The 17,691-nt window shown below is 44.0% G+C and overlaps 1 protein-coding gene and 1 non-coding gene across 16 annotated transcripts in view; one reads left to right on the top strand and one right to left on the bottom strand.

Annotated features, from left to right (window-relative positions):
* Window positions 1-17,691, bottom strand: part of Dhx30 (DExH-box helicase 30) — a 32,624-nt gene that overhangs the window by 9,968 nt on the left and 4,965 nt on the right. For 6 of the 15 annotated variants that reach the window (XM_074060354.1, XM_074060353.1, XM_074060351.1 and 3 more), the window contains 3 exons: window positions 10,982-11,077; window positions 3,500-3,630; window positions 2,494-2,604 (listed from right to left, as the gene is read on the bottom strand). In XM_074060354.1, coding sequence (XP_073916455.1) covers window positions 2,494-2,604; window positions 3,500-3,630; window positions 10,982-11,077 — 338 coding nt within the window. Of the gene's footprint in view, window positions 1-2,493; window positions 2,605-3,499; window positions 3,631-5,604; window positions 5,838-9,869; window positions 9,899-10,981; window positions 11,078-17,691 lie in introns of those variants that run through there. The other 9 variants (XM_074060357.1, XM_074060358.1, XM_074060356.1 and 6 more) reach the window with 4 other exon arrangements.
* LOC141418648 (U6 spliceosomal RNA) lies at window positions 2,270-2,376 on the top strand. The gene has a single exon (XR_012443315.1). It is a non-coding gene; the product is annotated as a U6 spliceosomal RNA (small nuclear RNA).

The following is a 17,691-nucleotide window of genomic DNA, read 5'->3' as shown; positions in this document are numbered from 1 at the left end:
GTAATTCTAGCTACTCATGAGGCAGAGATCAGGAGGATCTCGTTTGAAGTTAGCCCAGACAAATAGTTCAAGAGACCCTATCTCGAAAAAAATCTATCATGAAAAAGGGCTGGTAGAGTAGCTCAAGGTGTAGGCCCTGAGTTCAAACACTTGTACCACAAAAAAAAAAGTATGGTCTCAAATAAAAACAATCACACTGACCAGCACAGTAGAATACAAAGCCCAGAAATAAACTTAAGTCAAACAATATATATAGGGCACTAAGAAAAACACAACAGGAAAAGATAGTCTCTTCAATGAATGGTACAGGGGAAAACTGGATATCTACATGCAAGAGAATGCAATTCAACCCTCACCTTAGGTCATATGCAAAAATCAACTCAAAATCGATTAGACGTATACCTAAGGCATGAAACCACAAAACTTCAAAAACAAAAGTATGAGGGAAAAAGCTTCTTGACAATGACTTCTTGTATATTTCACCAGAAGCTCAGGTAAGGGCTGGAGATACGTAGCTCAAGAGAGCACTTGCCTAGCATGAGGGAGGCCATGAGTTCAATCACGACAAAACAAAGCAAGCAAGCTTGGGCAACAAAAGCAAAAACAAATTACTTATAGTTCTACTTGGACTGTATCAAACTAAGAAACTTCTGTACAGTAAATGAAACAATCCATTAAATGAAAACAGACCAGGAATTAGAAGAAAATATAGGGGAACAACGTATCTGATGAGAGATTAATATTCAAAATAAGTAAGGAATACATATCTGAATAGAAAAAATACAAATAACCCATTTTTTAAAAAGTGGGCAGAACTAGGGATCTTACAGCTCAGAGCAGAGCACTTGCTAAGCATGTGTAAGGTACTGGGCTTGGCACCAAAAAAGTATTTAAGCAAAAAATCTAAATAGACATTTTTTTCTGAAAAAGACAAACTGCCAATGGGTATACAAAAAAGGTGGCCAGCATCACTCAGCATCAAATAGATGCAAATCAAAACCACAATAAGATATCACCTCACACCTGTGAGCACGGCTCTTATCAGAAGACAAAAAAGAACAGGTGTAGCTGGGCACCAGTGGCTCACATTTACAATCGTAGCTATTCAGGAGGCAGAGATCAGGAGAATCAAGGTTCGAAGCCAGACCCTATCTCGAAAATACCTAACACAAAAAGGGCTGGTGGAGTGGCTCAAGGTGTAGGCCCTGAGTTCAATTCTCTAGTACCACCATAATAAATAAATGATAGAAAAGAAGAAAGAAAAAAAAGGGCTGGCAGTGTCACATAAGGCCCTAAGTTTAAACCCCAGTACTGTCAAATAAATAAATAAGAAGAATGAAGAAAAAAGGAACCCATGTCTACTGCTAACGAAAATGTACATTAGTATAGTCACTAATGGGAAATACAGAGGTCCCTCAAAAGATTAAACACTGTATAGCAATATTGCTTCTGGGTAGAAAACCAATGAAATGAAATCAGCTCCTAATAGAGAAATCTACATTCTCATGTACACTGCAGCATTACTCAGTCTAATATGCACCTATAACCCCAGGATCTGAGAGGCTGGGGGCTGGGGCAGAAAGACTGCAAATTCAAGGCAACCCCAGACTGCATAGGAGACCTTCTCTTTAATAAAGGACTGGAGGTGTGGCTCAAGCAGTAGAACACCTGTTTTGCAAGCTTGAAACCTTGAGTTCAAATACCAGTCCCACCCAAAAAAAAAAAAAAAGCCGATGACCGCCCCACCATTTGCTAGAAGACATGCTGAAATGAGACACAGAAAGAAAACTATTACATGATCTCTCTTACGAGCACAATCTATAAAAATTCAAGTACATAAAAACAGAGGAGAAAAGGGATGAAGAGATGTAGATGAAAGGACACAAATTTACAGATAGGCAGGATGTCATGTAGAGTCATCCAGGGACTGAGAAAGATACCTGCCAGGCCCAAAGCCTTCTGGCACTCAAGCAGGGTGACTTACGCCCGACCACTGGGAGGCAACTATCATACTTCCATTACAAGGAAGAGAAGACTTTGTGGCCATGGGAAAAAATCCATATGAAATAACAGGAAAAGAAAACAGAAAACAAAATAGATATCCATCATGCTATATACAGAGTAATTTTTCATAAAAGGTACTCTGTAGTTTTTGAAACCAGAGAAGATAAGTAATGATGGTCAGATTATCAGGGAAGGAGATAACAAAGGAGGGAGGGAACCAAAAGTGGAGAGTGCTCAGACAAGTCAATGACTAAAGATTATTATCATGCTCACTTCGGCAGCACGTATACTAAAACTGGAATGATACAGAGAAGATTAGCATGGCCCTTGTGCAAGGATGACACATAAATTTGTGAAACATTCCATATTTAAAAAAGAAAAAAAAAGACCGTTATCAGTATCTACCAAGCTGTCCTGAAACCAAGAATCTACCAGAGCAAGAGTTTCCCAGGAGAGAGTTCTGCATGGCTTTCACCAGAGGAAGATCACCTTGAACAGCTGGCAGGCTGCAGCTGCAGCCTGACGCTCAGCGTCAATCTTCTTGCTGCCATAGCCTTCTACCTCCACACTCTTGGGCCACTTTATGTGCAGGGTGACTTTCTGGAAAGAGAAGAGAGAATCAGACAACTGGCCTCTCCAGAATACAAAACTGTTGCAAATCACAGGGACAATCGACAGCAACATGGCCCTCACAGAAGCAATGTGCTAGGCTCTGGGCTGAGAGTTCGGGACAGAACGCTAACCCCATCATTACTTCCTTATAAGACTCTAATCCTCTCACCCTCAATCCATTTGTTCCACAAGTTCTTTAGCTTCTTTAAGGTACCATGTTCTGGCCAGAGGGCATATTAGGACCCATCTTTATCTTTAAAAACATCTTCACTCAGAATGGTTTGCTTACATGCCTTTGTGGGACCCAGAATCTATATGGAAGACTGAGGCCGGGTGCTGGTGGCTCACTCCTGTAATCCTAGCTACTCAGGAGGCAGAGATCAGGAGGATCAAGGTTCAAAGCCAGCCCCAGGCAAATAAGTTCAGAAGACCCTACCTTGGAAAAAAACAACACAAAACAGGGCTGGTGGAGTGGCTCAAGTGGTAGAGCTCCTGCCTAGGAAGTGTGAGACCCTGAGTTCAAACCCCAGTACTGCCAAAAAAAAAAAGTAAAGAAAAACTTAGGATCTATAAGAATCCAGAATCATTATCCCCTCTAACCCCCTGGAGTCCTAAGTAGTCAACGACAAGAAAAAAACAGGGAGCAGTGTAACAGCCTGTCTTAGACAAGATGAAAACACTTCTCATCTTCCTTGTGCTCCCTCCCTTTCCCTAAATCAGGCATGTATATTTTCTGGCACTTCTTCAAACTTAGTTTTGTTCTGACATTCTCCGACGACCATTTTAATTATGGAAAACACTCCTTAACAAGAGACCTGAGGAGAAAAGGAAGCCAGTCTCCTCTGAGTCAGGACAGTGCTTCCCTAACCACCAGCAGACTTACCTTTTTCTTCGGTCCATTTGTGTGCACGTAAACTAGTTTGTCTTTTGCATGTGAGATGCCAAGGGCTCTTCCAATCACACTGTTGAGAAGGTTTTTAGGCTGTGGGAATTCTTTTAATAGGTCCCTAGAAGCTAAGAAAATAAGAACAAAAGCATTACAAGTTTTATTTTTCTTTAAAAAAAAAAAAAAAACTTCAAGAGATATGTATCAAAGAAACCCTGGGCAGGATTCTCAGGGTGTTGGCTTATGACTCCAAACCACCCAGGAACACCCTGGAAAAAGAGAAGAGAATGGGGCCACACTGACTTGCACGACCACCTTCTGAAGGGCCAAACACCCACACATCAAAAAAAGGAACCAGCCAGCATCCTCTTCCCAGCCAAGCTTCTGATTTCATACATCAGCTACAAAAGCCTGAATAGTCACTAAATCCCCCAAGTCTGATGTCTGAAAGAAGGCATGTAACAACAAAAAGTCCTCCACACATAATCAGGGACCCTCCTACAGTAAGACACACAAATGAGAGGACTGGTCCATGTAAGTCAGTGATGAGATCCAGATTCTAAATACCAAGCCTCAGCTCTCAACCACACCTGAACACTGCAAAAGACCACTCCAAAGCCATGGAAAGACTTCTACAGCAGAGACACAGGCATGAGCTATTCCTTTCCTGATTTCACTGGCAAAATGGTTAGAAGAGCCAGGCGCTGGTGGCTCACACCTGTAATCCTAGCTAGTAAGGAGGCAGAGATCAAGAGGATCTCAGTTCGAAGCCAAGCTGGGCAAATAGTTTGTGAGACCCTATCTCAAAAAAAAAAAAAAAAAAAAAAAAAGGGAGGGGGGGGAGGCTGGTGGAGTGGCTCAAGGAGGTGTAACCCCTGAGTTCAAGCCCCAATGCCACAAAAAAAAAAAAGGGGTGGATAGAAGGATGCATCAGCTACCATGAGGAATATCTCACTTCTTTCACTTCTTCTCTGCTTCAATCCTAGAGCAAAGAGCTGAGACATCCACCTAGAGGCAGCCTGTGTCAGACAAAGGGCTTAGGTGAACCACAAAGAGACCTACTGGGAGCAGCTAGTTACAAAAGGAAGTGCCAAAAGCACCAGAATGGCCCTTCAACAGATGCAATCAGAGACCCACAGAGGAGATGTGAGTGTGAGGGCCTTTTCATTTACCAACTGCTGCCTCTGGCATTATTATTCAACTTTAAGCAACTCTAAAATGGAACTTAGTAAGAGCTGTATACAACACATGTGCACTTGCTTCACCATAATCACCTGGGAAGTGATTTCACAGCACTGGACACCTTGTTCCCCATAGGGCACCTAAGAATGGTGGTGATGTTCCAGTAGGCTCTGTATTTTGAAAATGCTCTTTCAGGAGTTCTGATGTAACCCTGCTGCCAGGTTTGTAACTGTGTTTCCTTGGAAAAAACTCCTGTGTCAACTAGTTAGGAAAGAGTGTCCTGCCTGGCCCTGTCTTCTTCTAAATGCTATCTTACACAGAAATTAAGAATCAAATAGTTAATAAGCAGGAGCTAAGTAGACTTGGGGGGCTGGGGAAGTGATCCCAGAGAGACCCACAGATATGCACTGAGATGCCTTCCAGATCTTATAAGGCAGGTGAAAGCTAGCAAGCTCCTGCTACCTACTCTTGATGGGCAGGGATGTGCTCACCAGTTCCATTCCCTGCACTTCTCAGGAGGCACAAAGCTGCAGTCCAGCAGAAGAGTCACTCCATCTTTACTTGAGATTCTGAAATCCCATTTGGGCCTATTTCTCACAATGGTGAGGACCATAACCTTAATTTAATGCTCTAACCCCTGGCCACCTATCCTAGAAGTTGTACGTTTACCTGTTTTTGTTTTTTTTGCCCCCTACTCCCTAGAGGTCCCGCACTTCTCAACTATTCCTGCCAGGTGCAGGTGCTCTGAGGTGGGGGTGGGGATGGGAGGGAGGCGCTACGAAGGCCTGTGTCACGCTGAGCATTACAACATCACCGGGACGGGATCTACCTGCCAGGCCGGACCCATTCCGAGCTCCTAGCTTGTCATTCCCGGGAATCGAGGGCGTCGCAGCCCATCCGCCCTCCGCCACCGCCCTCACCGTTCACCATGCTTCCGTCGCCTTCCCTGGGCTCACCAGGAGCCACCTCTGACTCGGCCTCAGCGGCCTCTTTGGTGCCGTCGGGGCGGACGAAGCTTGATGAGAGGCCGCGCGACCGTCTCTGTCGCCCGGCAGCGCGGGGATCCGGCGGCCGCAGGCGCAGAGAGACGCCTACCGCCATCGCCATGAGCCTCCTGGCAGCCGCCATCGCGCTCCCGCCGGCCCCCGCGGCCCCAGAGCGGGATAGGGACCCGCAGAGCAGCCAGCCTAGCGCCGGGCTCCCCCTGCTGGCCGGAGGGATCCGACGCCGAGCAGAGTGTGACTGGGAAGGCGCAGCTCTGGCCTCCCGTACATCCAAACCCACAGATTAGGTTCTGGATTTCAAGTAGGAAAAGCGGGGTATAGTGCTAGGTCTCTGCTCAACGTGCATCCAAGGAAATGAACCAAGTTCCCTCCATTTACAATGGTCCTACCCATTGTAAATTCCTCTCACATGGAAGACCCCACTATGGAGTGTAAAAAACTGCTATACCGGGCACCCCCATCTCTTAATGGCTTACAAAGTAAACCTGCTAAAGAATCTGAAACCAGGGCAGGGTAAACCTCTTGAACATATGCAGACCAGATTTAATCCTCTTGGCTGGAAGCAAAGCTGAAAACACCTAACTTTGGACACAGTGCCAACAACTGAGCTCACATGGCAATGATAGTTCGATTCTATTCTTCCTAACTTGTTTGAAAATCAGATGTGATTCCATTTCCAAATTACTGTACCTGGATTTTATTCCTCTTCTGGTTGTTATGGTCGCGAGGAGCAGGGCTTTGGGTCTGTATGTTGTAGACAATGACAGCACAGAGAAAAGTCTCAAGGACTCAGTGCCTTGGAGGAAGGCCTTAGTCAACTGTTGGTAGTTCAGGTGGGGGTAAAATGGGCAGATAGGAAATTTGTTCGTTTTGTAATTTTAGATGAGAGTTCAATGGAAAGCTTGTTAAAGCACATTACAGAACTTTACCCTCAGCTTCTTACTCATTAGGTCTGGAACCACACTCTTTATTAAGCCTATGCAAAAAACATATTGGATATAAGTTGTAATACTTGGGCTTAGTCTCACTCAACTCTATCACTTGCCAACTGAGAATCTTGAGCAATTTCATCAACTGGAAAAGTTGTGATGTGACTGTGGTTAGGATCAAATAAGAATATCCTGAAGAAGGCTTTGCATAGTACTCTGCAAAGCAGAGACATCCCTGCACTTGGGCTGGGGACATGGCTCAAGTGGTACAGCACCTGCCTAGCAAGCATGAGGCCCTGAGTTCAAACACCAGTACTACCGAGAGAGAGAGAGAAAGAGAGAGAGAGAGAGAGAGAGAGAGAGAGAGAGAGAGAGAGAAGTTCTGAGATGACAGGGGACAGGTCCTTTACAGGACATACCCAAGTGGGGTCATACAGCTTCAACTTCATCCCCTCCATTTACTCCTCAGTGACTGTATATCAAGAAAGGGGCAAGAGGGAAGTTGGCTTTGGCAGCAATTATCTAACACAACAATTGTCACAAGGGGTCGCCACCATCTGTATCAGACACTCCCACCCAGATCAAATCATCCATATCAGAGCAGAACATTATTCTCTAAGGGCTCTGCATTTGACCACGTGGCTCATTAATTTGCCAAAAGCCTACGTATCCATCCAGCTGCAGGAATCGTCCTCAAGGACTGTTAACAGCTCAAATTCCCTCAAGAGAATCTGTACTTTTACCAAGCCAGGGAGCAGCAACAGTAGCTGAGAACAAACTTTACCAACTGTGGTGTCTGAAAGGTGAAGTAAACAAGAACCTAGACACAAAGACCCCCCACCTGGAAAGTGAACCTGGGACCTTCATGAAGCCCTCAGTACTGAACTCTGCTCAAACAATCACTTAACCTACGGCTGAAATGCCATGATTTCTTGGATTTGCTTCCAAAAGGGCAAAATGAACAAACACAAAGAATGATGGGCCATAAGTTGTTCACTGTTCAACCTGGTTGATAGTACAAGTATATGGGGGTTCATTATACCATCTTATTTATTTTAGAAAACATGTTAGAATAGACGTTTGAAATTTCATGTTTAAAAAGATTTTATTCAGACTGGCGGAGTGGCTCAAAGGGTAGAACATCTGCCTAACAAGCATGAGGCCCCGAGTTCAAACCCCAGTACCACAAAAAAAAAAAAAAAAAAAAAAAAAGATTATATTCTAATAACTGGAGTCACCTTGAGGAAATATTTCACCTCAACAAACTTCACTTGATTCTTATAAAATCAGGCCTCTCTTTAGACCAGCTCTCCTAGTGCTGTAATCTTTGCCCCATTGGTCCAGAGCAGAGATTGGCAAAATATAGCCTAGAGACCAAATCCAGCCTACTGCCTGCTATTACAAAGCTTTAATGGAACACGGTTGTGCTTATTTGCTTGTGTATTATCTATGACTGCTTTCATGCTATAATGGCAGAGTTAAATCCAAAAGAAAGCACATGGCCTGCAAAATATATTTGCCATCTGATTCACAAAAAAAGTTTGCCAGGCTGGCAGAATGACTCAAGTGTAAGAGCACCTGCCTAGTGAGTGTGAGGCCCTGACCTCAAACCCCAATACCACACAAAAAAAAATAAAAATAAATTAAATTAAAAAAAAAAAAAAAGAAAAGAAAAGGAAGTCGGGCAACACCTATAATCCTAGCTACCCAGGAGGCAGAGATCAGGAGGATCTCGGTTTGAAGTCAGCCCAGGGCAAATAATTTGCGAGACCCTATCCTGAAAAAAACCCTTCACAAAAAAGGGCTGGTGGACTGGCTCAAGGTGTAAGCCCTGAGTTCAAATCCCAGCACCACAAAAAAAAAAAAAACAAGTTTGCCAAGCTCAGGTGTGTGTGCCTCCCCACTCTTTCTCTCCTTAGGAAAGAAAAAGGTTTCTCCTTTGCTTGTGAAAAAGCAAGGAAGTTCTGAAAACAGAAAGGGTTTTACCAGCTCAGACAGTTCTGTCTGCTTCTGTATCAGTCATGGTATCTGGTACTTTAGGTGCTAAATAACATGGAATGAAAGTGCAAAGGATCTTAATACATAGGTGGATGTTTTAGGAACCAAAGGTTTAACCAAAAATTTTTTTTTTTGGTGGTACTGGGGTTTGAACTCAGGGCTTTGAGCTTACTAGGCAGGTGCTCTACCACTTGAGCCATGCTCCCAGCTCAGGGACCTAAACTTTAAAAGACCCCAAGGAAAAACAAGTGGAGGAAACTGAAGATAGTTCAGGCTTTGTGGCAGACCACAGAACTTTTGGAGAGAACAGGGGAAGGACCACCAGAAACCAGGCATCTCAGTCAACATACAGGAACTTACTCAGTTAGATACTTCATGTTTGATTTCAAACCTCAGTCCCACCAAGAAAAAAAAAAGGAGTCACATTTGTATGAGGGAATGATGAACAGGAAGGAGCAGATTGTGGCTCCCAGAATCCCAATAGAGGGAAGTGTCACCGAAGTCTCAGATCTGGGTAGGCAGGGAAAATGAACAGGGGACACACAGAAGTGGATTCTTGATTTATTCACTATGATTTTGGAAGGAGGCCCTGGAAGAGGTTGGTGGTAGAGTAGGGGGTAGATTGGGAAAGGAAGTGATCTTTTTTTTCCAGTTCCAAATCTGACTATGATGGACTCGATGTACAATGTAAGTGGGCACCATTCCAAGGACCGTTTTCCTTACTTGAACACTAGAGAGACTATTTCCACCACACACCTTCTTAGGGGCAAAAAGAACCTAGGGAATTAAAAAAATGTCATTGCCACATGTGGTACCATGAGTTTGTAATCCCAGCTACTCAAGAAGCTAAGGCAGGAGGATCACTTGAGCCCAGGAGTTCAAAGCCAGTCTGGACCCCATAGTCTCAAAAACAAAAAAAAAAAGAAAGCAATGGCAGAAAGGCCTATCATATGCAGGATAAGATTTATGTTGCTTCTACTTAGGAGAAACAGAAAGCCAAGAAGCACACCCCATGCCTTATGGAGTCACAGCTATAAGGAGAGACACTTGGGCCCAAGGGCCCATACTCCTCTGGCAAAGGGAGCATGCAGCACCTATGGGCCTCCCCACAGGGCAGCTACCCATGCCACGAGCACATCATGCTCCTCAGCACCTGCTCAAGGAGGCACTAGCCTAGTTACTACCATGATTAATCCCAACTAATCATCTTCAAGCTTAGCCAAAAGCACATCTCACACTCTCAGAGCCACTCACCTGCCATGTTGGAAATGTTAACGTTCAGCCTTTTCGAGTTACAGGGCATTTTAAGAAAAGAAAAAAAAAAAAAAAAAAGGGCAATCAACTCTTGATTTGGCAATGGTAGGGGATGGCATTTCTTTAAAACCTAAGTTAAGTGATCAGAGGGGCTAGAAGTACATATTTCTACTACACTGCTGGCGGCGGTAGTCAAGGCCACTGCAGCAGGACGGCAGTGCACTGGAAACTGCCTAGAAAGATGGCAGTAGCAGATGCCACAGAAACTGAGGTGGTCTGTGCTCCCGGTAATGTTCCTAAGCTCTTAACCTTCAAAGCACTTTACAGACAGACCGTAGGGTAGAGTAGACAGGCTGTCTCCAGAAGAGGCAAAGATTCTATGATCTAAAATAGCGCTCTTTCTGCTAAGCAGAGGGATATAAACAGGCAGAAAAGAACAGCTGGCAAGACAAAAGGCCACAAGGGCACTGGCCTTGGCAGACTTAGAAAAGATCTAAGTCTGAGGAAAGAGGAAAGATGCTTACACACAGAAAGGTTTCCCTGAGTCCTATTACTGGCCTTGGTCCTGGATACAGTGGTACCTGAAGTGAGCTGTCACTAATCTCAGTTCTCTAACATTCTCTATCAAAAGGATAGTCCACCTTGCCAAAGGACTGACAGGCAGATTTTAATGTCAGTAAAGTGCTTTGAGGTGCTGGGGGGAGATTGGGAAGTAATTTACAGGGCATCCCCAAAGGATCCAAGGTGAAGGACCCTGGGCTGAATCGGGGCTCTCTGTTCTGGCCCTGCTACAAGTACCTGCCCTCTCTGAGCCACTACAGCCAGGGACTTCCTAGAAGCCTAGAAGTTCTTCATACTGGAACTGAATACATACCTAGACTGAGTAGTCTCAGGCTTTATTCCAGGCCACACAAGTAGCCTAAGGAGAATATAGGGTCCAAGTCATGTAACCAAGGATTGTGAAAAACCCAGAGCTTTCCATCTCTGTTAAGCCCACCCCTCCTCACACACGTTCTGAAGGCCCATGGCCCTGATACCAGGGCTCCCACTGCCACCCACCTCCCCAAAGACACTGGACCAAGCTGTTGCTGGAGGCAAGGCTCCACCCTTACCTCGAGAGATGGTCCCTCCAGGGGCAGGATTGACACACATGGGTGGAAGGCGGGGTGGGGGAAGTTTGCACTGACGTTGCCTGTGCTGGGCCCGATCTGGGGAAAGAGAGAGGGTATCAGGGCGATGTGTTCTCACCCTTCATGTTACAGATCTCTAACTGACTCACCCCAGAGCATCCATGAGGAGCTCTAGGCAGCAGGGATGCTGGGTGGTATTGGGAGTCAGTCATAGGTTCTAAGGAGCAGTGGCAGCAATACCACATAGAAAAAGAGCAATTGTCTTCTACAGGTATAATTCTTGACAATTCCTGTTCCCTCAGCTATCCTCTATGAGTTTAACATGCATCCTATATGCTTCTGTATAGTCTTCTGAATTATGAAAACAAGCTAGTGCAACTAAAATTAGGATATTCCTTTGAGTCTTCCATGGGAAGGTACAAAATGCATGCGTTAAAGAAGGCCTAAGCATCATTCTCATTCTCTCTCTAGAGAAGACAGGCTTTCCAGTGTATTCCTTTCCTAGTAAACTTTACTATCACTTTCACTATGACAACAACAAAAAAAAGGAAGAAAGAAAAAAGAAGTCCTAAGGTCTTTTAAACCACCAAAATGCTGAATGTATCAGAGATACTGGGTATGGTGGGAGACACCTCTAATCCCAGCACTCAGGAGGCTGAGGCAGGAGTTCAGCCAGTTCAATGCCAGCCTGATGAAAGAGAAACAAGAGAGAGAAACAGAGATAATGAGAGAAAGAGAGAGAGAGAAACAGAGAGACAGAGAGAGAGAGAAGAAAATAGCAAGAGAATCACTAGTGTGGACAGAAAAGATGCATGAGCTCTTTGCTCCTTTTGCCTCAATGGTTTCAATATACTATTATGAGATAGGAGAGGAACAGGGAGAGACCGCCATACACAGGACACTTGAGAAACCAAATGTTTTGCTACAACATTACCCACTTTAAGCGGGGTGCTGGTGGCTCATGCCTGTAATCCTAGCAACTCAGGAGGCAGAGATCAGGAGGATTGCAGTTCGAAGCCAGCTTGGGCAAACAGTTCGCGAGATCCTATCTCAAAAAAACCCACCACAAAAAAAGGGCCGGTGGAATGGCTCAAGTTCAAATCCCAGGACCAAAACAACAGCAGTAACAACTTTTTTTTGGAGGGGAGAATGGTACTGGGGTTTGAACTCGGGGCCTCACACTTGCTAGGCAGGCACTTAACCACTTTAACTACTCCACCAGTCCTGTTTTGTGTTTGGTATTTTTGAGATAGGGTCTGGCAAACTGTTTGCCCAGGTTGGTTTTGAAGCACTATCCTCCTGCTGTCTGCATCTGGAGTAACTAGGATTTACAGGTGTAAGCTACCTGTGCCAGGCTAATGATGCCCACTTTAAAATGTAAATTGGCTCACATACAGTTGATAAGTAAAGAAATGATAGGAGTAAAATATACAAACTCTTGGTTCTAATGTGATTTTTCTAAGGCAAGGGAATGAAAAAGGCAGAATTATAATCTTCAGGAAAAGAAGAACCCTTTCAGCTAAATATATACAGATATCTATAGCTATCTGTCTAGATAGATGAATATTTTGCTGTTGTTGTTATTAGTACTGGGGTTTGAACTCAGGGCCTTGTACTTGGTAGGCAAGTGTTCTCCTATTTGAGCCATGCCTCCAGCCCATATTTTATTTTTTTGCACTACAACTGAGTGCCTACAGAGAATCAATGTAGTAGCCACAGAGTGTTAACTATACAATTTCTTCAAATTTCAGTTTGGGAAAATTTTCTTAATGAAATGTAAGATAAAACAGGGTGGGGTGGGGAAGTAAGAACCTGCACTCCCAGCTGTAGATGCTCCTTCCCAGCAGTCCCACAGGCTCAGAGCTCCACGTCTACCTGCACTACCAGCCCTGTTCTCATCAGAATATTCTTGGTATATTTTTAGCATAGTGCTGCACTTCCTGCACGTGGTTCAAAGCATTCCCAGGTACCAATAATTATTTTTATTTTTCTCATACTCTGTTCATAAAGTTGCAGTTGTGCCAGGCCCAGGTGGCTCACGCCTATAATCCTAGCTACTTAAGAGGAAGAAATGAGGAGGATCAAAGTTTGAAGCCAGCCCAGATAAATAGTTGGAGAGACCCTATCTCGAAAAAACCCATCACAAAAAAGGGCTGGTGGAGTAGCTCAAGGTATAGGCCCTGAGTTTAAGCCCCAGGGGGGAAAAAAAAAGATGTAATAGGTGCATACTTTTTTAGGAAGCATATATAGTGATGAGTTGGGATTGTAGTGGTAGAGTTGCTTACCTAGCATGCATGAGGCCTGCGTTTGATCCCAGCAGGGGGGAAAAAGAAAGAAAGAGACAGAGACAAAAAGAAGGGAGGAGGGAGAGAGAGAAAGAGGAAGCAAGGGGAGAAAGGGGAAGAGGGGAGAAAGAAAAGAAAAAGATCGAGAGAAAGAAAGAAAGGAAAGGAAAGAAAAGAAGACTTACAGGGCTGGACGTGCGGCTCAAGAGATAGAGCACCTGCCTAGCAAGCATGAGGCCCTGAGTTCACACTCCAGTACTGTCAAAAAAACCCCACATATATATACATACACACACACACATATATGTATAAATACATAAATATATATGTATTCATATGTATATATACACATATATATATTTATATATTGTGTGTAGTGTTATGGAAGAAATGCCTGTAGGATCTTCTGGAACTCAGTGCCTAGGATAAAGGTTTACTTCAGAATTAATTCCAGTTCTAGGACTAAGGTTTAGCTCAAGTGGTTGAGTGCCTGCTTTTCAAGCATGAAGCCCTAAGTTCAAACTCCAGTCACACACACACACACAAATAAGATCCACAGTTCCAGTCCTGCCTTGAGCTAACATTGCAAACAACAAGCTGAACTTCTCCATTCCTGTTTGAAGAGAGTTCTCATTCATACTCAGGGATTCTAGATTTAAGCAGAGGAGAAAGAATATGAAGCATATGAGGCATTTTAAGTCTTTTTTTTTTTTTTTTTTTGGTACTGGAGTTTGAACTCAGGGCCTATACCCCAGCTACGCCACCCGCCCTTTTTTGTGTGGGTTTTTTGGAGATAGGGTCTCACAAACTATTTGCCTGGGCTGGCTTCAAACCAAGGTCCTCCTGATCTTTGCCTTCTGAGTAGCTAGGATTACAGATGTGAGCCACCGGGTGCCTGGCTTGTTTTAATTTGTTTTGTCTTTGTTTTTGTTTTTTGAAACAGGGTCTCACTACATAACCCAGGCTGGCCATGAACTCACAATGTAGCATGAGCTGGAATCAAACTTGTGGTCCTCCTGCCTCAGCCTCCCGTGTGCTAGGATTCCAGGTGTGCACCACCACACCCAGTTGTTCTTTAAAGTGTCATCCTAACTGTAAAAGACTCAGCTTGCTTTCTGTGTCCTGATTCTGATGGTATTATAGTTAGAAGATCAGATACCTGTGTCAAGTTGCTGAACATGACAGTAATAGGTAACTTACCAGGCATGTGAGTATCCTAGATAGGAAGTGTGTCAGCAGCTCTATTGAACTATATAATAAGAAAGATGGTGGACAGCCACAGACCCAGAGGACTACTATCCACATGCGACATGGAACTGCTATAGCTATGTCCATCACAATGATCAAAGGTCCCAGCCCACTGAGAATGTAGCTCCTACGTACCAGGGAGCATCTCTGAAATACAGCTGTCTTCACCCATGTGTCTCATACATACATAGCAGGTACTTAACCACGTAGCCTCACAGCACAATGCATGCTAAGGCCAGGTTGGACTTTCCAGCAAATCATTGGCTACAAGGATGCACCTCAAATAAACCCACTTATTCACATTTATCAAGAGTTTGGGGGCCAAACTGGGCCCTGGTGGCTCACACCTGTAATTCTGGCTATTGGAGGGGCAGAAATGGGGAGGGTAGTGGTTCAAGGCCAGCCTGAGCAAACTGTTCATGAGACAACTATCTCCAAAATAACCAAAGCAAAATGGACTGGAGGTATGGCCCCAAGCGGAAGAGTGCCTGCTTTACAAATGAGAAGCCCTGAGTTCAAACCCCTGAGTTCAAACTACCAAACGAGAAAAAAAAAAGTTTGGGAGCTGGAGGTATGGCTTAAGTGGTAGAACACTTTCCTAGCAAGTGCAAGATCCCGAGTTCAAAAACCCAGTACTGGCCAGGCACCAGTGGTTTATACCTACAATCCTACCTACTCAGGAGGCAGAGATCAGAAGGATAGTAGTTTGAAGCCAGCCTGGGCAAAAAAGTTCTCGAGACCCTATCTCAAAAAAACTCATCACAGAAAAGGGCTGGAAGAGTGGTTCAAGCAGTAAGAGTGCCTGCCTAGCAAGCATGAGGCCCTCAGTTCAAACCCTATGCTGCCAAAAAAAACCCAAAAAAGCAGTACTTCCAAATAAACAAAAAAAAAAGCTTGGCATGCCCAAGATGAAGGGCTGGACAAAGACCATAGTCAGGTGCTTTTCCTACATCATCTCTAATATCTTCACTATACCCCTGAAGACATGACCTAACAAATATCAGGCAAGTTAGCATCTTGCTAGTCTTAGTGAGAACCAGATTCGAACCCTAGTCAGTCTGACCTGAGAGTCCCAAGCTTTTATCACATTACATTCCCTCTCAAGATTCAAGAGACTTTATGAAATTTATAATCTCATATAAGGAATAAAGAAACATGTAAAAAGAAAAATCCAGGCCTAAGGGAATGGCTGAAGTGGTAGAGTGCCTGCCTAGTAAGTGTCTCCACAAGAGACAACAATAAAAATGTCAAGTTTACACACAACCAACTGCCAAGGTCATGATGCAAACTGTAAGTGTTATCAAAATTCAGAAGATAGGAAAGAAGAAAGGAAAGTCTTAAGAGCCAAGAAATCATGAAAAGATACATTTTCCAAAGGAAAATATTCAAGGCAATGACGGCTTTCTGATTAATGGTTTTCCCTGAAATCTTCAAGCATAAAATGATTTTTTAGTAATCAATACTTGTGTGGATAGCAAGACCCAAAATCAGACTGTATTATGCCCTGAAGCTACTTAACAATAATGTGGATTGGGAGTTTACAAGGGTTCAGGCCCTGTTCTAAGCTCCTTATACATATTAACTCATCTGATCCTTGGAACAGTCCTACAAGACAGGTACTACAATTTCACACACTCAAATCATGAGAAAATGGGGCACAGAGAGGTTCAGTGTCCTGCCCAAGCCTTTGAACTAGTGAGGGACAGAGCTGTGATATGCACCAGACATTGAGATCTAGAGCTGCTACTCAGTAAGGTTACTTTGCCTCCCATAAAATTGAGCACTAGGGCTAGCGGAGTGACTCAAGTGGGAGAGGCCTGCCTAGCAAGCATGATACCCTGAGTTCAAACCGCAGTACCACCAAACCAAACAAAACAAAACTGAGCACTAGAACACTAATGATATCGCCCCTGATACAAAGTCTATGAGCCAAATCTAGACCATACCTATTGGCCTGGTCTAGAAAGTCAAATCACAACCTTGTAAAGAGACTTTGCCCCAGTGCTCTCTCACCTGGAGCATCTCCTTATTGTGTCAGAGAGTTAAATAATGTGAGGCTCAGTAGGGCACCAGTGGCTCATGCATGTAATCCTAGCTACTTAGGAGGCAAAGATCAGGGGCTGATAGAGTGGCTCAAGTGGTAGAGTGCTTGCCACTAACTCAAGCATGAGGCACTGAGTTCAAACTCCAGTACTGCCAAAAAAAATTAATTACAAAATAACGGCAGACTCTCCATCTCTTTATAAAACCCATATTATTCTTTCAGATACTCCCGCCATGAGAGAACCTATTATCACCCATCTTTTACAAAACAGCCCACTGGTTAGTAAGTAAACACAAAGTAATTAAGTGATACTTAAGTTTTTTGGCTAAAAAAAAAAAAATGTGCTGCCCGCATTAATCTCAACTTCAATTTTTCCATTTTTAGTTGCCAAAAAAGAAAAGAAAAACAGGATAACTGAATTATTTTTTTCAAGCACAATGAAACAGATGGAATGACTAAAGACAAATGAAAAGGTAGGAAAAGAGCCGGGAGCTGGTGTCTCATGCCTGTTATTCTAGCTACTCAGGAGGCAGAGATCAGGAGGATCTTGCTTCAGAGCCAGCCCCAGGCAAATAGTTCAGAAGACCCTATCTGGGGGGCGGAAACTCACAAAATAGGGCTGGGGAAGTGGTTCAAGCGGTAAGAGCACCTGTCTAGCAAGCAGGAGGCCCTGAATTCCAACCTTAGTACTGCCAAAAAAGAAAAAAAAGCTGAAAAAGTTGCTCTGAGCCCTGGTATATCCAGCCCTCCTTCTGATCCCATTCAGAGGGATCAGAAGGCACAGGGGCACGATTTGGCCAGATGTTCCCAGGCCTCTAGGAACATAATGTGGAGGGGAGACATAACTGGGAGGATCTATTTAAACAACAGTTATGGAAATTCTGTTCTGGTTCCCCATTTATTTGTATTACACATTCAGACAGGAACCTCAGGGTCAGCTTCAATATAAGCTATAGGCCTTTATTCCCTTGAAGGAGAAAAGACATGTTCCTGTCTAAAACATACAAACTCCTCAGGATCTGGCTCCTGAAGTTCTCTTCAGCCAAATCACTTCCCGAACTCTGTTCTATAGTCCTGTCACAGCTCAATTCTGCCATTGCTTATGCAACCCCTTC

Source organism: Castor canadensis, chromosome 17 (genome assembly GCF_047511655.1).
Source record: "Castor canadensis chromosome 17, mCasCan1.hap1v2, whole genome shotgun sequence".
Lineage (NCBI taxonomy): Eukaryota > Metazoa > Chordata > Mammalia > Rodentia > Castoridae > Castor > Castor canadensis.
Note: the sequence above shows the minus strand (reverse complement) of the source record. Positions and strands in the feature narration are given on the sequence as shown.